This window comes from Vulpes vulpes, chromosome 13, assembly GCF_048418805.1.
Source record: "Vulpes vulpes isolate BD-2025 chromosome 13, VulVul3, whole genome shotgun sequence".
Classification (NCBI taxonomy): Eukaryota; Metazoa; Chordata; class Mammalia; order Carnivora; family Canidae; genus Vulpes; species Vulpes vulpes.
Genome location: NC_132792.1, coordinates 15502879 through 15523568, shown reverse-complemented (window position 1 = coordinate 15523568; position 20690 = coordinate 15502879). Strand labels below are relative to the sequence as shown.

At 42.2% G+C, this 20690-nt stretch overlaps 2 protein-coding genes across 2 annotated transcripts in view; both read right to left on the bottom strand.

The window, feature by feature from the left end:
• Window positions 1-1094: 1094 nt before the first annotated feature.
• Window positions 1095-20466, bottom strand: C13H8orf76 (chromosome 13 C8orf76 homolog). The gene is made up of 6 exons (XM_025993411.2): window positions 20291-20466; window positions 18020-18115; window positions 17146-17289; window positions 11783-12240; window positions 7158-7290; window positions 1095-1472 (listed from the first exon to the last, which is right to left on the bottom strand). Exons 1-6 carry the CDS (start codon window positions 20405-20407, stop codon window positions 1275-1277), a joined length of 1146 nt encoding a protein of 381 aa, XP_025849196.1. The 5' UTR covers window positions 20408-20466; the 3' UTR covers window positions 1095-1274.
• The window catches only part of ZHX1 (zinc fingers and homeoboxes 1), a 52613-nt gene continuing 33017 nt past the window's right edge, over window positions 1095-20690 (bottom strand). The window contains exons 4-8 of the transcript XR_011996520.1: window positions 18020-18115; window positions 17146-17289; window positions 11783-12240; window positions 7158-7290; window positions 1095-1472 (exon numbers count right to left, since the gene is read on the bottom strand). The gene's annotated coding sequence lies outside the window, so the exon portion shown is untranslated. The remainder of the gene's footprint in view (window positions 1473-7157; window positions 7291-11782; window positions 12241-17145; window positions 17290-18019; window positions 18116-20690) is intronic.

Sequence of the window (20690 nt, the reverse complement as noted above, 5' to 3'; positions counted from 1 at the left end):
CAACTTAAAATTGCTAGTCAAGCTATCATACATACTAAAAGACCAGTCAAAATAGAAAGAGAATCAGACATTTCTGTTTTGTGAAGGGGCCTGGGAAGGGGTGAAGCAGCCGGTGAAGTGGAAGGGAAATCTCGAGGATTCCACTTCTTTGCCCAGGGCTGGAATTCTTTTCCCTCTGCTGAGAAGAATAAAAAGCTGTGTGGGACAACACTTGATGAAGTTTTTGGTTTACTATTAAATTCCACTCCTCATAAGGGCGCTCCTCCATTCCAGATGATGCGAGTAAGATGATGGCCTTTTGTATGGAAGATTTTAGAGGCTGTGACCCTAATCAAGTGGCTGCAAGGACAGACCATCACCCTGGATGACAGTGCCCTGTGGGCCTTGTGTTTTTGTGCCTCTGGTGAGCAAGACTGCCTTTCATTCCAGACTGTAATTTCAATGATGCCTGCATAGCAAACAGCCTTACAAAAGAGAATGTGTCCTCCCCTGGAGCACAAGGCCAGCATGCTGAGTACTGCCCAGGAGACAGAGACCTGAGTTTCTATACTACAGCCTACTCCATGCGCACTCTTTGTTCAGGCCCATATACAAAATCTCAGAGCCTTCAAAGACTTTGATACACCCTTCTTAGAAATGGTTTACTTTTATGTTTCAACATTCTCGTTCTTTCCTGATGAATTTACCTAAACAATGTGGATACTTTTATTGTTGATTATAACACAGTACCTGTTTAAAAAAAACTATTAGTATCTAAAAGCCTCTTTTATTCACTTTCCCAACAGGTACCTTCTAAAGGGATAGTAGGTTTAAGATAAGTGAATGGCTGGGATCCCTGGGTGGCGCAGTGGTTTGGTGCCTGCCTTTGGCCCAGGGCCTGATCCTGGGGACCCAGGATCAAATCCCACATCGGGCTCCCGGTGCATGGAGCCTGCTTGTGTCTCTGCCTCTCTCTCTCTGTGTGTGTGACTATCATAAATAAATAAATAAATAAATAAATAAATAAATAAAAGAAACTTGTATAAAAAAAATATATAAGTGAATGGTAAAAATCTACAATGGAAACAAAAACATCAAGAAATGACACAGTAGAAATAATCTGGAAGAGAAGCTGTTTTTATAAAAACAATCATTTTAAATTTACTGTATTCCAAAAAAAATTTTTTTTAAATAAATAAATTTATTATATTCCATGATTAGTATGGATTCTATCCGAAATAAATAAGGACAATTAAAACAGTGCAGGATGTTTTCTTTTGTTTTTAAAGGGACCACTAAGCCAAGATTTGTATCTCTGTATGGAACTGATTTTCAAAGGGACAGAAGTGGTCTTTGATCTTTTTGAACCACTTGTCTTCAAATTCTTTCGAAGATGCAATCACCAAGGCAGTCAGGGCTGTAGAACCAACACACTTCACCTCTGTATGAACCTCATCTTTTATTTTTTCTGGGACGATATCTTCTCCCATAACCTACAGCAGGAGGAAAAAAAAAAAAAAAAAAAAAACATGTCCCAGTGAAAGGGGCAGCAGACATGGAATAGAAGACTATGCTATGCATCAAGTGTAAAGGATTTCATACCAAAAAGCAAGCAGAAATATTTTAGTAGCCAGGGGATAATTCCAACAATTCCAACATATTGAAAAGATGTTTGTTCAGAAGTAGTGATCCAAGGACTACATAGGTAAAATACCCCATATTTCTCCTCTTATCTTCCCCTGACTGAACAAATCACTGAAATGACCAATGTGGCAGCTATTCAGCCTACAGAGAGTGCCCGGTCAACCATCTCAAATCAAAGATCATCTTTTGCTGGCAAGAACACATCTGTGAGTACTTCTCCCTCCTCATAAAATAATCAGAAAGCAGAGCTTGGGCAGAAAACTGCTGCTGGGGGTAAGATGGGGGCATAGATTCTTCCTCTTAGAAGTTCTCCAAAGAAGTCAAAGGCAGCAAATAAGCAAGAAGCGAGTAGCAAGTAGCTGGGCCTACCCTCTCCTGACCCAGAGAGTACTCAATCCCTCTGGAGAGGTCACAGCAGCCTCCAGGATCTTGAGGAGCTTGTTTACCCTCCCAAGGCACAACACTGCTCCCTACTGGTCAGAATCAGGCCCAGATATTTTGTTAGTTTCTGATAAGACGCGCAAAAGTTAAGATGTGGAAAGCTTGCACCTGAACCCACTAAGTGATCAGCCCATCTTTGGTAAGGACAGTGAACTAAAATTAAGTTCCAACACACTTCATACCATTGGCACGAAAGGTTAGGGAACCATCTGGCAGGGATGCTGTAGAGAGAATTTAAGTCACTTGGATTTGGACTAGATAACGCCTAAACTTCTTGCAAACCCTGAGATCCAATGTGTTCGTGAATACTCAAATTATAGTGGATTAATAAGCACATCCAAAGAACAGTTTCCACTGACTTTAAATCTTCAAAGACTACTTATTATTTGAGGCAGGAGCTAACGAGATGAATAGCTTTCCCAGTCAACTATCAGCATTTATTAGAGCTTTGTATTTTCATTAATTCTAAGACAATTTTTGTTTTGTATTTTAACATTTCTGACATCAAGCAACACCGGCATGTCACAGCATAAATGGCATCTTAATTTTCTTTTTAGTGGCCCATCAAATAATGATGTGTCTTACAATTGATGATTTCTTGGACTCAATGAATGAAGTATTTTAAAATCCAGGATATAACCCTAAAAGTCTTTTTTTTTTAATAAAAAAGAGAATTGAATAGTAATATCCAAATAATACAATATTCCAGAAAGAGGGATTAGCAGGTGCATAATTCACAGTTGTCAAAATATCTGCAAAAACATCTGACCATATAAAATAATTTAAACTTCTATATGTCAAAAAAAATCATAAACTTCAGAAAATACTACAACATATAAAAGGTTAGCAAGCCTAGTATAGAGAGAGCTCTTAAAAATTATTAAGAAAAACAGAAACATACAAATAGAATAATGAAAAAGCATGACTAGGTATTTCACAAAATAGGGGCCCATAAACATGAAAAAACTGTTCATCTTAAGAGTAATCAAATAAGTAAATTAACACTAAAAAGTGCCATTTTTACTAATCAAGTTGCAGATTTTGAAAAATAAGTTGACTAATAGGTATAAAACTGTTTTTATAGGTCAAAATGATCAACTTGACAATTTCATATGGTTCAATCTAAATAGGGTTTAGAGAAGGAAAATCAGTATTCTCATACAGGATATGTAAATTGAACCAGCTTTCTGAATCATAATTTGGAAAAAGAGTTTCTTTAAAAATGTTTATATATTTTAACCCAGTGATTCTATTCCTAGTAATCTATTCTAAAAGGAATACACTGATTTTTTTTTTTTTTGGCAAAGAGTTATTAAAATAGACAGTTAATATTTGTTAAATGTTCAATATAGAGGACTTAAGTAAATAAATGATAGCTCGTCCAAAGCTATAACTGGACCACTATCCCGCCATTAAAAAGGACATACTTGGGCAGCCCTGGTGGCACAGTGGTTTAGCGCCGCCTGCAGCCTGGGGTGTGATCCTGGAGACTTGGGATCGAGTCCCACGTTGGGCTCCCTGCATGGAGCCTGCTTCTCCCTCTGCCTGTCTCTGCCTCTCTCTCTCTCTCTCTCATGAATAAATAAAATTAAATTTTTTAAAAAAGGACATACTTAAACAACCCTGTAGAGGTATGGGTTGTGATCTCAGGGTCATGGGATCAAGCCCCACATCGGGCTTTGTGCTCTGCACTCAGTGCAGAGTCTGTTTGAGTTTCTCCCTCCCTGTCTCTCTACCTCTCCCCAAGAAGGCATGCTCTCTCTCTAAAATAAATAAATCTTAAAAAAAAAAAAAAAAAAAAAGATACGGGGACACAATCATGTTACTATGTCAGGTAAAAATAAGAGTATAAGGTGAAATGTACAGTTTGGCAGTTCTTCAAAAATTAAACAGAATCACCACATGACCCAGCAAACTCCATTCTTAGGTATATATATATACAGAAGAATTTAAATCAGGAATTCAAACAGATACTTGTATGCCAATGTTCATAGTAGTATTATTCACAATAGCCAAAAGGTGGAAATGATCTAAGTGCCATTTGACAGATGAATGGATAAACAAAATGTGGCATATACATAAATGCAATGGAACATTATTCAGCTATAAAAAGGAATGAAGTTCTGACACATGCTACAATAATGGATGAACCTTGAAACACTACATTAAGTGAAAGAAGCCAGATATAAAAGGGCAAATATTATAGGACTCCACTGTTTGAAATATCTAATATAGGCAAATTCATAGACACAGGAAGTAGATTAGAGGTTACTAGAGGTTGGGAGGGAATGGAAATTATTGCTTAATGGTTAGAGTTTCTCTTAGGGATGATGAAAAAATTTTGGAAGTAGTGCTGATGGTTGCACAACACTGTGCATGTGATTAATGAATTGTACATTAAACATGGTTAAGATGGCAAATTTTATGTTATATATTTTTCATCTTAAAAAAGCAGAGAAGGGTAGCTTTTATAGAATAAAAGAGATATAAGAGACAGAAGAACCAAATACAGTCCGTGGATCTTATATGGACACACCCAATGTGAGGCTTGTACCCACATTAGAGAAGAAGAGTTGGATGTTCTACCAACTGAGCCAGCCAGGTGCCCTAGATCCTAATTCAAATAAAACAATGATAAGAAAAAAAAAAATGTATGCAATCAAAGGATATTTAAGGACACAGGGTCATGCTCATGTCACCAAGTAAGATTTATGGAGCACAAAATAAAGTGTATATTATAATCCCAATGAGGATCCAGACATTAGTTTTTTTTTTTTTTTTTTTTAAGATTTTATTTATTTATTCATGAGAAACACAGAGAGGAGAGAGAGAGGCAGAGACACAGGCAGAGGGAGAAGCAGGCTCCATGGAGGGAGCCCAACATGGGACTCGATCCCGGGTCTCCAGGATCATGCCTGGGCTGAAGGTGGCGCCAAACTGCTGAGCCCGCGGGCTGCCCCCATTAGTCTTTGTTAAAAAGCTCCACAGGTACACTTCACATGCATTGTCAAGGCGGAGAACTACTATTGCACACAGTCCACAGATGTACTGAGCGTGGTAAAGATAAAGAGTATGAAGATTTTTAAGACATCTTGTAAGGATGTCTTCTTTTTAAGGATAACCCTACTTATAAGGAAACCTAAAATCTAGTTGAAAAATTGAGACATATTCTTGTATTTCTTATAGGGTCCAAAGAGCTACCTATTCAACACTTCACTCTCCCTGAGCTGAGAGGAGGGAGCCATTGCCACAGACAGGAACGTTCAGGGAAAGCTTCCTACAGGGTATGGAACCTCAGTGGGGTCTTTGAGAATGGAAATACAGTAAGTGGGTGGAGATGAGAAAACCCACAAGTCTGTTAGATGTGGCAGATTAGTTTAGAGGATGCAAAGGATTTGTGTAAGGAATTACTAGGTCCTAAGTTTGGGGTTACTCTCTGGGAGGCCTTGGATATCATATGGAGGCACCTAAAATAGACTTGACCTCCGAGGTGATGGTGACACACTTTGGTTTTGGGGCAAGCAGGTAATACGCTCAAAGCAATGTTGTAAGAGAAATCCAGCAGCAGCAACGTTCAGTCAGATCTGAGGGGAGAAAGTTAGGAGGCAAGGAGAGCCAAGCAGAGGTGGTAGGGATGAGGGTGCTGGCGGTGCAAGAGAAATGAAAGGTGGACCTGAAGGAAGGGTGACTGCGTGCCTGCAGGAGAGGAGATGGCTCACAGCTAGCGAGGCCCCAGGTCTAGATAACAGAATGACACACAGCAGTGATGATAAAAACAACGTCTAGCATGGAGAGGGTTCTCTCCAACTTCTCTCTGCTAGATACTGACAGAAGATTGACTGGAAGGTGTTTTGATGAGTAGCTCCATTTTAGACACTTTGTACCTGAAGTGACAGTAGGATCATCAGTTATCATTTCAGATTAATCACTTAGTAGGTAACTGGTCTGAGACGTGAGACAAGTGTTCCAGAGATGGGACTAGAGATACAGACTGGAGGATAATCAACCCAGAGGTCACCACTGAAACCATGAGTGTGGTTATGACTTCTGTGGGAGATGGCAAAGAGAACAGAGAACCTAAGTAGAACCTCAGACGATGTCATTACTTAAGACCCAGAGGAAAGCAGCAAGTTCCAAGAGGCAGAGTACTATTAGGAAAATAGGAGAAAATTAGACTAATATTGCCTCTCTGAAGTAAAGGGAAGTGGAAACAAAAATTGGGTGGCTAATAGCTATAAATGCCACATAAGGATGAAGGAAAGCAAAGACTAAAGAAAGGCTACAGGAAACTGAGGACGGACAGACTATCTGTTGCACATGTCTGTGGGCTCAAGGGAAAAAGCCCATGAAAGGGAAAAGGTTGAAAAAGGCTCACAGAGAATGGGTAGGAGAGCGTGCCCCCATAAGAGAGAAAAGGGGTCTAAGTGGATGCTTAGTTTGAAGGAAGAAAGGAGCCAGACAATTGAGATATGCAATATTTCTTAAAGAATGACGGTGGGATGGATATGGATATAGACTAACTGCATGGGAAAAGCACCTGTATTGTCAAGTTTCAGTTACAGTCAAATGTCAAAACCTTGACATTTCAATTTTTCTGCAACCATCAAGGTAGTCGAAAAGTAGGCAATAAAGAATATGGACTTTGTGGTGGGACGGGCTCCCATCTAGCTCTGCAGCTTATGATCTGACCTTAGGCAGGTCCTAACCTGATTCTCACTCCCAGATTCACCTGTCCCACAGGCCGTGCTGAGGGTTCTGAGGACAAATGGAGGAAAAAAGGTATGGAAATGCTGCAAGAATGTCAACATTCATTCATTCGTTTAATCAGCACTCAAATAACAGTTACTGGGCATTTACGATGTTCAAGCAGGCAGGTACTAACAAGCACCGACAAGAAAATGAAACAGAGTCCCTGCCTCCAGCATGCTGCAGGAGAGAGATGACGAAGAGGCTGCTTTCAGGGACTGAGTGATCAAAAGGCATGTAAAGCAGGGAAAAAGAGTCCCTTCGTAGAGATTTGGCTGTTTCTTAAAAAACGGTACCAGAGCCAAGAAAAATACCTCTGATGCCTGGGGGTTTATGTGAACACTCACCTCAGCTATCAACAGCAAAGTGTCTTCTTTGAAGCTGAACCCTTTCATTTTATCTTCAATTTCCTGCTGAGTCCTTAAGTTCTTCTCCAAAGCAAATGATGTTTGCTGAGATTGGGTGAGCTGAAGCAAAAGCCTGAAAAACATTAAGTTCCAACGTGTGAGCAACAGGTAAGGGAAAGCAGTGAGGAAATGTTTGCAGAGAGCACAGGTTCTGGGCTGGATGGGAGTCCTACCAGGATAAAGGAAGGTATCACCTTCGTTTTAATCCCTAAAGCTTCTTACCTGAGCAAATGGAGCAAACTGCAATGGAGAGACATCTTTTCTAAAATTCATAGACCAAAGCTTCTCAAATAAATCTTTAGAGGGCAAAATCTCAAAAGGGCTTCCTGTGGAAGTCAAGTGATTGAAAGCACAAACAATTTGGAGTGAAAAGGACAAGCTTCCTAATCAAAGGCTCCTCCTCACAAAGTGTCTGGGATGCGTTCTTTTGAAGTCCATGTTCTGTGACCCTTTAAATCTCTCCGAGCCCACAGCCACTCAACTTCAAGGACTAATTAGATCCTCCAGCATACTTTAATTACCCCAAGCAAGGTCAAATCTTTGACAAGCCTCTGATGACCACCTGGCAACTGCCTCACCACTAACTTCCCATCATGAGCATAACCTGGTTTTCTCTTTCCTCCTCCCTCGTGTCTTCACACAGCTCTTCTCTTCATTGTTTCTTAAAATATTGAATGTGGGGGATCCCTGGTGGCTCAGAGGTTTGGTGCTTGCCTTCGGCCCAGGGCATGATCCTGGAGACCCAGGTTCGAGTCCCACGTCGGGCTCCCTGCATGGAGCCTGCTTCTCCCTCGGCCTGTGTCTCTGCCTCTCTCTCTCCTCTCTGTGTTTCTCATGAATAAATAAATAAAATCTTTAAAAAAAAAATTGAATGTGGGGGCACCCGGGTAGCCCAGTCCTTTGAGTGGCTGACTCTTGATTTTTGGCTCAGGTCATGATCTCAGGGTCATGAGATTGAACCATGTCGGGCTCCCTGCTCAGCAGGGGGAGTCTGCTTGAGATTCTCTCTTCTCATTCTGCTCCTCTCCTGGCTTCTGCGCACTCACGCACTCTAACAAAAATTTCAATCTTTAAAAAAAATATTGAGTGTGTAAAATTTTCCAATTTCCCTCAGGCCTCACTGGTTCCTATTGCTATTCCATAAGCACTCGCTCTTCCATTCACTCATTTCACATCTTGAATGGACCACTCACTATTCTAGGCATTGGGAGATACTGGTAGGCGAAAAACAGAGTCTGGCTTCATGGAACAGAAGGAGAGATATCACAAATAAATAAGATGACTTCAGGCAGTGAGGACTGCTGTACAAACAAAACAACCCAAGCAGGGGGAATAAAGTGTCTGCTTTAGGTGGGGAAGTAAAGGAAGGCTTTTCTGTGTTACCACTCAAGCCAAGACCTAACGATGAGCCAGCCACCAGAATATCCGGCAGAAGGAGGCCCCTGACACATGAATTAGCTTGATGTGTTTGAAAATTATGAAGATCGCTGTGGCTAGAACAGAGAGGAAAAAATAACTGCAGTAAGTGAGGAGAAAAGGAAAGGCAAGGTCAACATCTTGCAGGCCATGGAAAGAAGCGGGGCGTTTATGTAAGTGCAATGGGAAGTCACCGGAGAGCCTGGTAGGAGAGCATGCTCTGACCCACATTCCCCCATTCACTCAAACCTGCTTACTTATATGACCTCCTGGCCTCTGGAGGCATGTATATTTGTGACCCCTTTTATCTTTGATGGATATCAAAGATGTACATTTCTACTCTTCCTCCTGAAAGTATCTGAAAATACAGCTTACACTCGTTCCTTCCGTGTCATGCTCATTCAGCCCTCTGCCTTGTCATCCATCACCATTCAAACTGCCTTCTCAAAGGCTGCAATGACCTCACTTTCAAATCTCAGAATCGATCCTACCTGACTTCTATCATCTGGTTGCTATTTTCTCTCCTGAAAACTCCTTCATCTCTAGCTCCCTTCTTCTGAGCTGAACTCCTCCTTGTGAAAAGCTCCAGCTGGATGTCCTACAGGCACTCAAATGTCAGCACACTGAACCAAAATCTTTACTGCCATCCTAAGTCTGCTCTGCTCTTTGTCCCATGTGTCCTGTCGCAGCAAAAGGTGCCACCATCCACTCAAGGTAGACCTTTGACTGGTCTTAGACTCCTTTTCTCCCCTCCTTATCTTTCCTACACCCTCAGCTGGTCACTCAGTTTGGGCTATTCCAGCCTGCAGTGATGTCCATTTCCTCTTGGGTCAGGTCCTGGGTCAGGTCTTGATTGCCATCCACTGATGATTCCATAGCTCCTTTACCGGTGGTCCGGGATCCCTACTCTTTCTTCCAAAATATCCTGCCAGCCACCAGATCTCTCTCTTGAAATCACAGCTCTTGTCACACCACTTGGACATTTAAAACTTTCAAGGGATCCCTGGGTGACGCAGCGGTTTGGTGCCTGCCTTTGGCCCAGGGCGCGATCCTGGAGACCTGGGATCGAATCCCAGGTCAGGCTCCCGGTGCATGGAGCCTGCTTCTCCCTCTGCCTATGTTTCTGCCTCTCTCTCTCTCTGTATGACTATCATAAATAAATAATAAAAAAAAAATTTAAAAAAATCTTAAAAAACTTTCAAATACTATTCAGGCCTTCAGCCTAAAGACCAAATTCTTAAAGATGACGTTTAACATCTTATGCTAATAGTATAGAAGTAGAACCTACACCAAATGCTGTCCAAATACTGTGCACTACACCAAGAGCTTCAGATACTTTAATTCTAACGATCCCATGAAGAAGGCATTTCCCCATTTCTCCATGAAGATGAAGGAACTGGAGATCAGAGAGTTTAAGTAATTTGTGCAAGATCAGACCACTAGCAAGTGGAGGAGTCCACACTCATTCACTCAGTAACAATTTATTAGGTTCTTTAACACCTTAACTCCAAAACCCCTCTTCCTCCTTCTCATTATGTCATCCTGGCTCAGGGTCTACAACGCACCTCTCCAGCTCCACCACCAATGCTGCTGTCATTGCAGCAGATTGTGTTACACCAGGCCTTCCACCCCGTGGACTCTGCTTTCTTTCTCTTTACCCAGCCTCTTCTCATTTGGAGACGTATTCCACAGAGTCAGCAAGATACCCCAGAAAGAACACAAGCTGTGGAATCAAAGGCCTGGGTCCAAAACATGGCAGCATTTCCTAGCTGTGCCACTTTGGGCATAATTCTAAGTTATGATGCCTAGTCTCCCCGATGGGAATCAAATGTCCACCCCAGGGAGCAGCGAGTGAAATAAGGTATACAAAGCTCTAGCACACATTTCTCTACAGCTGATGGAGGTTCCCAGAAACATTCGACAGAAGCATCACTCCCTCTAAAGGCTTCCTTCTTCCTGCTACACTGAACAGCTCCTGCTACCTGTCCCCATAGGGTTCTATTCACATACCCATTAGCACCTGTGCCACCTGTCACTGACTCTTCATGTATTTTCCTCAGAGCACTGAGTGGTGTAAGGAAAGGGCCTTTTTAAAAAAAAAAAAAAAAAAAGATTTTATTTTTCTTTTTTAAAAAAGATTTATTTATTTGACAGAGAAAGAGAGTGAGAGAGCACAAGCAGGAGAAGTAGCAGAGGGAGAAAGAGAAGTAGACTCCCTGTTGAGCAGGGAGCCTGATGCGATGTGGGGCTGGATACCAGGACCCTGGGATCATGACCTGAGCCAGAGGTGGGTGCTTATCCGAGTGAGCCACCCAGGGGTCCCAAAAAGGGCCTCTTTTTAACAATCTTTATGATCCCAGTACCCCGCATGTGCCTGGCATACCATTGATTCAACATACTTCTGAATCACAAAGTAACACAGTCAACACTAAACATCTGCTGAATAAAGTTTACAATTTTGCCTCAGAGATACCACTTCTCAGTGAGCCTCACTGTTAATATTTCTAGAATTCTCCAGAGTTAAAAACAATGACGACAACCACAACAACAAAAGCACTCCCTTTTTGGCATCATGTGAGACCTAAGAGAATCTGTTTCTTTCATAAATTATGGGATTTGGTCAAGTGTATGTTCCCCTTTTCCTTAAACTTTTTTTTTTTTTCTCTTAAACTCTTGTTACGATGGATTTAAAGTGTCTGGAGTCCCTAAACCACAGGAATTCTCTGTAGAATGAGTTAAACAGTGTTTATTCATATTATTAATAGTGATTTAGTGATTCAAACACAAGAACAAATTTTGTCTTTAGTAGATTTCTATGGAAACTGCAAGTGAAAAATTCCTTGTTTAAAATACCTCTTCCCCTCTGTTAATGTTTTATACATTTAGTTTTCTTTTTCTAGTTTTAATGTTTTTGAATTTTAACATTTTATCTGGAGCAATGATACAAATCATATTCTTGAACAAACATAGTTTTGTTTTTAAATCTTACTAAAAGGACATGTTCAAAGGATTCCATCTAGACTATAAGGAAAATAATCTCAAAAACATACCAAATGTCTAGCCTAGAACTTTTTGAAGTTTAAAATTAGAAAAATAACACCTTTACCCTTGGCCTAGTCCCCTGTGTTGTTTAATCCATTTTTCATTACCTGGTTCGTATAAAAGAGGCACACGCTTTCATCTGAGTCTCTAGCAACACTGCTTCTCTCCTTTCTGCCATACAGTTTTGAATATTTTTCAGAGCTTTCTCATTCTTCTGGTTATTACTGCTGCTTGCTTCCATAGAAAACACAGAGCTCTCAGGCAACGTTTCAGGAAAACACAAAAGACAGTCTTTTCCTGAGTGTGGAAAGGAGGATTTGATAGTTTTGTCACTGGAGGTGAAACTGTTCTGTTTCTGAGATGACGCACACGATGTTGACAGAGCTGGCCCCAGATTCAGGTAAGCCTCTGCCAATTTGCCCCAGTTCCAAGGATTAAAAGGATGCAAAGAAATTAGTTTCTGTAGGCAGAGAATTGTTTTCTCCAAGTTCTGCAGACTTGAACAAATAGCCAACTGGAGATAGAGCACAGTGGTTAAATGGTCTGTGTTAGTTGCTTTATTTTCCTAAGGAGAAAAAAAAAAAGTTAAAAACTTTATTATTTTTTTTAAGATTCTATTTTTAAACAATCTCTATACGCAATGTGGGGCCCAAACCCACAGCTCCGAGATCAATACTTGCATGCTCCACCGACTCAGCTAGCCAGGGGCCCCAAGAGTTAAAAACTTTAAACTGCAGAATATTTTTCATGTAAAAATGGAGATGCCTAAAAAACCCAACTTGTGTATGCTGTAAATGAGAGGTATCTTTCTGTAGCTACAAGTACAGAGAACTGTTTGAAGCTGTAAACCTAGAGAAATACATACTACCTACCAAAATAACCACCAGACACTCCCAAACATCCTGTCATAACAGTAACATAATTCACGTGACAGTGGCCTGACAAAATTCAGCACCCAAATCATAAAATGGCAGTTTATCTTCAATTTTTATTGTAATCTTCATTGTCTTAGCCAGAAAGCCGAAAGACCTAAGCCAACTCTTTTTAACCCTGGGCTAGCGGTTCCATTTTAATATTCCAGGTTTTCTAAAAATCCAAATGGTAATTTCCTTGAGGATTCAAATGGACTCCATTTCCAAATCTGACTTGGCTTAGACATCTTAAACAGGAGAGCCCTGAAGCTCTCAGTGCTTCACGATGCATCATAATTGAATCCAAATGCCGTCCCTGGTAACTATTACCAAGGCCAATTATTTTTGGCCAGAAGGGGTTGCTTGGTTTCCTTCTGATCAGAAAATGCTTTTCAAGTCTCTTTAACCAGAGCCACCACCTCTTGCCTAACTTGCCATATGGCAAAAGCCCTGTGGGTTAGGGAAAACAAGGCTTCTTTTTCTAAGTTAGTCTGTGGAGAGCAGATGGCAGACTAAAATTACCTTTCAGTTAATTTTAAGCCTAAAGAAAACCTGGCCTGCTAATATCCAGATCAAACTCCTGTACAAAACTACAATGAGCCAGAAATACAAGTAAAACTACCCAGTATGCAGCCTGAAGAAACAGGCCAGTGAGTGAAAGCTTGGGGAGGATCCTAAATATTTCTATATTAAGTGAGAATACAGAAAATAAAGCTCCATGCAATCTATCTGGTGATACTGCAACTTCCCAAAGACAAATATATTTGGTTTTATTACTATTGTTTAGCATTTTGTCCTTCCTAACAGAACATTAGGTTCCAAAAGGGTTTTTTTTTTGTTTGCTTACTTTTTAAAACTCATTTATTTCGACCTTAGTTCTGACCACATATAAAACTCTTTTTTTCTAAAGTTTTTCCCTTCAGAAATCTTCTATAATTTTTTCTTTTTAAGTTTATTTTATTTCCAGTTAACATACAGTGTTTTATTAGTTACAGACGTACAATATAGTGATTTACCCCTTTCATACATTGCTCTGTGCTCATCACAAGTGCACTCCTTAATCCCCACTACCTAGTTCACCCACCATCCCAATTCCACCCCCCTCCCCGCTGGTAACCATCAGTTTGTTCTCTGTAGTTAAGAATCTGTTTCTTGCTTTTTTACTTCTCTCATTTCTCCCCCCAAGTTTTTCTGTTCAATGCTGAATTCCTAGTAGAGAGCACAGCACCATGGACATAGCAGATATTCAGTAACTAAGTAATACATCTTCATGTCGTTTATTTATAAGGAGAACAACACACAGACTTTAAGAAATGCTACCTTTCTTCTACAACTAGTCTATAGTGCTTTATGCTATTTAACAACATTTCATATTAAGAATGTATGTTGGGGTGGAGGCTGTTACATACAAACTATGATTTTGATGGAAGAGTTTTTACAGCATAAATAATAACTCTATGGAAATTAAATTCCATTTAAATGACTTTGTGTGATTTTTCCAGAATAATGCAACTCCTGAAATGCAATAATGATGACAACACTTAATATTTATTGAGTGCTGGGCAGACCGGTGGCTCAGCAGTTTAGCGCCGCCTTCAGCCCAGGGCATGATCCTGGAGACCGGGGATTGAGTCCCACGTCTGGCTCCCTGCATGGAGCCTGCTTCTCCCTCTGCCTGTCCCTCTCTCTGTCTCTAATAAATAAATAAAATCTTTTTTTAAAGATTTATTTATTTATGATAGACATAGAGAGAGAGAGAGAGGCAGAGACAGAGCCAGAGGGAGAAGCAGGCTCCATGCCGGGAGCCCGACGCGGGATTTGATCCTGGGACTCCAGGACTGCGCCCTGGGCCAAAGGCAGGCGCCAAACTGCTGAGCCACCCAGGGATCCCAAATAAATAAAATCTTAAAAAAATATATTTATTGAGTGCTAATATGTGTCAGGCACTAGTTACACTTATTCCTCATGACAATCCCTTAAAATAGATTCTATTATTATCCCCATTTCATAGAAGAGGGAACCGAGTCACAGCAGAGAAGTTGGAGAGCTTGCCTACATAGCTAGTAAGTAGCAGAGCTATAGTCAGTCATATCAGAAGGCACAGGATGCAGGGTACTTTAGAAGAGCTGACGCATGTTAGCTGGCTTGGGATTCTCCCTCCAGATACAAGATGAGCAGTGTATTGGGAGGGGAGGTATGGATATGCTTCATCTGTCACCTTAGCACTGAACCCAGAACTGGGCATGTGGGACTGAAACATTTGTAGAGTACACACATTTAAAAAAAGAGTCATTTACCGTCAGAAAGCAACATCGTTACCATAGCTTATCTCATGAGCCTATCAGTTACTGTAAGATGCTTAATTATTTAAGTAATAAAATATAAATGAGTTCTATTACAAATTCTGCCCAAAAATCATTAAGAAGAGAGTGAATTAGAAGTTGTGAGCATAAAGTGTTCGCATCCTGAGGGGCACTCTAGGACTGTGTATTTTATTCAATGCAATATACCGACCTGTCCCCCGTACAGAACACAAAAGGACAATAACCACCGAGACAAAAACAGAAATGGGCCAGAGCTAATAACAAAAGAGAAAGGTCTGTAAGGAAGAAATTTAAAAAATAAAACAAAACACGGGGTACCAGGCAATGGGAAACTATGCAAATTGGTAGAGGTCCGAGGTCATGTAGAGACTCAAAGAAAGAGTGAAAGCCACTGGCCTACACTGCTGGTTCGTTCTCCAACAAGGGGCCTACAAGCCTGATGGATAGTTCTCGGTCCTGGCAGGGGAGCTGAAGGTCTTCTGACTGGTCCCTCTTCCTGCTTCATAACATCCTAAGCTCTGGACAGCTGGCATCTGCTGACAGGCAACAGATGTTTCTCTGAACCACAGAAACAGACTTCCTAAGCTAGAAGGAACCACAGAAATGATCCAGACACTAATGCTGCTGCCACTGCCTTCAGCAGGTTAGGCAGGGAAGAGCACAGTGGTGCAAGAGATGCCAGGAAGAGAGAGGGGAGAGAGAGCATAGCACAGGAACGAAGGACAGGTGCCTGATGTCTAGAAAAAGGCACAGGGATCCCTGGGTGGCGCAGCGGTTTGGCGCCTGCCTTTGGCCCAGGGCGCGATCCTGGAGACCCGGGATCGAATCCCACGCCGGGCTCCCGGTGCATGGAGCCTGCTTCTCCCTCTGGCTCTGTCTCTGCCTGTGTCTTTGGCTCTGTCTCTCCTTCTATCTCTCAAGAATAAATAAATAAAATCTTTAAAAAAAAAAAAAAGAAAAGAAAAAGGCACAAAGGGCCAAAGCTGCTGCTCATTTGCAGACCCCAGAGACAGATAATGAATACTGTTAAATCCCATCAAGTTCACTGTGCCACGTGCTTCTGAAGAAGCTAATCTTACCTTCCAGCTTAAGAATTAACCTGCATTTGGGATCCCTGGGTGGCGCAGTGGTTTGGCGCTTGCCTTTGGCCCAGGGCGCGATCCTGGAGACCCACGATCGAATCCCACATCAGGCTCCCGGTGCATGGAGCCTGCTTCTCCCTCTGCCTATGTCTCTGCCTCTCTCTCTCTCTCTCTGTGACTATCATAAATAAATAAAAAAAAATTAAAAAAAAAAAAAGAATTAACCTGCATTTATTAAAGGGTAGAAAAAGAAGACATAGCTGTTTTCCACATTCTAAAGACAAATTCCAAGGTCTGCTCTCACTGCAAGAGGCTGAGGTCTGAGGCAGTGAACCCACCAGCAAGTAAATTTAGGGATTTCTCTTAGTGAAATGGAGGAGGACAGCTCAATCGGATGCATACTTTAGGCTGACCTCCCAGCAACTTCAACTGCCGGGGTCATGGATCAGTGTCTTGGCGCCTCATTAATTCCCTCTGAGCAAGAAAACTGGTCATCTATAAACTATGATTGGTCTATTTAGACCAATCCTTATATAAAATTTACACACAGAAAAACCAGAAGTAAATAAAAAAATGCTTTCATCTGAAAACAAAAACAAGCAGAATCTAGAACTGCAAATAACTGCTTTTCTTCATCCCTTAAAAAGGGATTCTGTGAATTCCATTTAAGAATAAAAAAGGCTGTTAAGCTTGGCTCAGTATTGTATTTAGCTTTTTTTTTAAATTAACTTTTCTTGTTTACAAAAGTAATCCATGTTCATTGTAGAAATTTTGGAAAACAAAATCTAAAATAAATAAACAAACAAATAAATAAATAAATAAATAAAATAAACGTTACTGATGATCTTCCTACTCTGAACGTTTATTCCTAACAAAAGTAAAACCTTAAAAAAAAAAAAAAAAAAAAGTAAAACCTTTACAAATGAGATTTTTAGGCATAACACAGGAAAGAAAAAAATACTACAAGAAAATGACTGTCTAGAGCTCTGAACTGTTCATTACAAAGTTCTTGCACCACTGACGATTTTCCTCTACTTATCCAAACCCGCAGATTTTGCTGCTGGCAAGAAGTTGTTTTTGTTTTTGTTTTAGAAAATAAACTATTCAAAAATCCCAAGAAAGCAAAAGGAAAATAAGCAACCAAACCACTTACCAAGTTTGTAGCAATCTCCAAGGCTTCTGTGTGCCTTCCCAGGTGAGCCAGACACCGAGCCTGGCCTTCCTGGACATCCCTCTTCATGGCAAAATTCGTAGCTGGCAATTTTTCAGAGATGCTGGAATACTCTTGCAGTGCTTTCTGCCAATTATTTGTTACATAAAGGAAATGAAGAGAAAGAATAAAAAGAGGGGCAAAAATATAGTAGAAATAAGGATTCAGTTATAGGGATGACATTTTTCTTGGCAGAAGGTATTATAATAATGGACTCTGCAACGAACCGAGGAAGGCTTGAGTAACTTTTCAGTACTATTCTCCTAAAAGGTAGAAAAGAAATGGCTGGAGAATATAACTGCTACCGCCATGGGAAATATCACCATAGGGTAGGAAGAGCTTTCTGAAGCCAAATAGACCAGGACTGAATCCCGGTTGTGACACTAACTTGCTACAATACCTGCCATTTCTCATCAGCAAAGTAACACAAGACTCTTGCGAAGAAATGAGATCTTCTATGTAAAGCAAGCTGGTATCTACTTGTCCTTCCCTTTTCTTACACATTTTGGGGTGCCCTACCCCGTGACTCCGTGAGGAATCTGTGCTAGAGGCTCCCACAGAATGAGGAGGTAACAGAACCTGGAGAAACAGACCTGCAAGGATCCCAAAAAGATCCCTATATCGTAGATACAGGACACAAAACAAATGACATAGAGGCATGTAGAAAAGGACAGAAACTTGGGGTTCTGAGTTTACAAACACTTATCACAGAAGATCAAATTCACCCTCACAAACAACATGCTCACAACTAACATCCTACGACTGACAGAACAAGAGCTTATGTCAGGTAGCACAACCTCACAGAGCTGAACTCTACCTGATACTCCTGCCGTCTGTAGGCAAGGTCCCCTTTGAATTTCTTCAGAGTTAGAGCTTCAACATCATCACTGCTCCCCGTTTCTTCATCAAACCACTAGAAATTGTGAAAACAGCATGTTACAGAAATTAAGTTTTGCTTTTCCACCTACTTAAATAGAAGCAATTTCCCACATACAGTTGATTAAACCTCAAAGAGAGACATACTTCTTTATGATGAGACTCACAGGAAAACATCCAACAAGAATGACAATTTTAGCATTGGTTCAGTTTTCATTAGAATTATTTTGAGTCGGGATGCCTGGGTGGCTCAGTGGTTGAACGTCTGTCTTTGGCTCAGGGTGTGATCTTGGGGTTCCGGGATCGAGTCCCGCATCGGGCTGCCTGTGAGGAGCCTGCTTCTCCCTCTGCCCGTGTCTCTCTGCCTTTCTCTGTCTCTCATGAATAAATAAATAAATAATTTTGAGTAATAAACATACCAGTAACACGAAACCCCTCCACTGAAAAAGCAGCACAGGCATATACGGTTCTATCTAGAGCATTCTGAAATGGGGTGGTGCCTGGGAAGCTACATTTTTAACTAGCACAGTTCCCAATGCTGCTTTTTTTTAATTTAATTTTATTTATTTATTCATGAGAGACAGAGACAGAAAGAGAGAGAGAGAGAGAGAGAGAGAGAGGGAGAAGCAGGCTCCATGCAGGGAGCCAGACATGGGACTCGATCCCAGGTCTCCAGGATCACGCCCCCAGTTGAAGGCAGCGCTTAAACTGCTGAGCCACTCAGGGATCCCACCAATGCTTCTTTAGACTGAGACACATTTCCCTGTAGAGACACTTTTAGAGTAGATGGAACAGGGATTGACAATGCTTTATGGAAAGGACAAAGGAAAGAGGAATTACCTTTATTTACAGTGCTTTTATGAAAATGTCATAAAAGCAAAGATAGACTCTAACCAAAGAGACTGAAATTAAGGCTGAAAGGAGGTTTCTGTGCAATCTAATGCCAAGGACCTGTAGAAGAGAAGTTTGAGGAAATGCCATTCTGGAATATTTTATTCACTTTTCTACTGATTTAAACCCTATGGATAGAAAGGAAAATGACATTGGACTTGGTTAGTAAAGAACGTCAAGATGAGGCAAAAGGTGTAACAAAAAGCAGTCTGTGTGCCAGTTTTTCCAGCTTCACCACAGTAGCTCAACCTCCTTTTTTACTCACAGTAAAACATACTGAGGCTGGATGTAGTCTATCCCCAGGTAAATGCTATTAAAATGCAACTGCATTTGTGGTGGTGGTACCATCATGTCAAAATTGCTTGGTCCTATTTCTAAAAGAGTTGCCTGGCTATCAGTGCCCTCCTATCATCTTAGTAAAACACTTTATCTCCTTGGCCTGTTCCATCCCAGCTTTTAATGCTGTGCCACATGACTTCCCAAGTCCGTTCCTGTTTTTAGTCTGCATGATCAACTACTACGGGTAACTCTGAAAGAAGGTATGCGTTAAGGAGAAAAGGTAAGTGAAATAAAACAAACATAATCCGGTCACTACTGAGCACCCGACACCTTTAAGTACAATGGGTTTTAAGGAAACCTGAAGACAATACCGCAAAAGGAACCTAGCTAGCATTTCCAGAAACAGGTGAGTTTCTGATACATAGTAGGGTAGTTCTTACACATGAGAGATTTACATATGTGCAATAATACAAAGTAATATTCTACGGACTCAAAATATTCACGGAGCTCCTGTTATGAACAGAAACTGCCAGGCACTGGAGGACGTAAAGTTAAGCCCCCCACTCTAATGTGATCCATTAATTAGCTTTATGGTGCAGGCAAGGGCTGTAATACAAGCTGAAGGGGGCGGGGAGGGAGGGAGGCAAAGACAAACATATTTGCTGGAAAGGAGGAATCAGAGAAGACTTCCTGGAGGAAGCGGCAGTCAGGGTGTGCTCCGCGATGGGTGTAACTGCACACCCTGACCCCGCGAGCCGGGCCGACGGGGCCGAGGGAGGTGCCCGAACAGGGGCCGGCCGGTGCGGGCGGCGTCGCCGTTTGGGGAGCAGGTGAGCCCGCCGGGCTGCAGCCTCAGCGAGGGCGCACGTCGTGACCCGAGGTTTCAGGACCGGGCGCCGCCGGCCAGGCCCCCCCCGCTGAGGTTCGGAAACGGCCGGGCCTCTCGGGGAGCCGAGGCCTGCGGGGGCGGCGGGCCGCGCGGGACCCGGGGCCCCAGGCCTGCAGGGGTCGGGAGACAGGCCAGCAGGCCCTGCCCTCTCACCTGCGGCTCGCAGCGCTTGGCGCAGTAGGGCGCCGCCGGTCCCGGCCGCCGCTCCCGCCTCTCTTCGAACACCGCGTCCTCGAACTCGCCGCCCAGCAACCAGCAACCGGTCTCCATGGCGCTCCCGCCGCCGCGGTACCGGGAGGGGGTGGGGCCTAGAACGGCGCCCACGTGCGGGCCAACGCGGAAGGGGCGGGGCCGTCAAGGCCAGAGCGCGGCATGCTGGGACTTGTAGTCTCTGGGTGGAGGCGGGGGGGACCCAAACCGGGATCGGGCCCGCGGCTGCGCTGCGGGCGTGGAGTCGTGGTGGAACTCCGATCTTTATCTGACTCACACTGACCGAAGCCAGGACAAAATGTTTGACCGCTCCCTTACAGCAGATGGACAGAGAGTGCCTTAC

Bases quoted from the DNA above. Each gene is read 5' to 3' on its own strand.
- C13H8orf76 (XM_025993411.2), bottom strand. From the start codon at position 20,407: ATGGAGACCGGTTGCTGGTTGCTGGGCGGCGAGTTCGAGGACGCGGTG. The intron at 7,291-11,782 runs GTAATGAAAAAT...AATGTTTTTCAG, and splicing joins GCCTCTTTTATACGAACCAG to GCTTTTGCTTCAGCTCACCC. The intron at 1,473-7,157 runs GTGAGTGTTCAC...CTCCTGCTGTAG, and splicing joins CTTTGCTGTTGATAGCTGAG to GTTATGGGAGAAGATATCGT.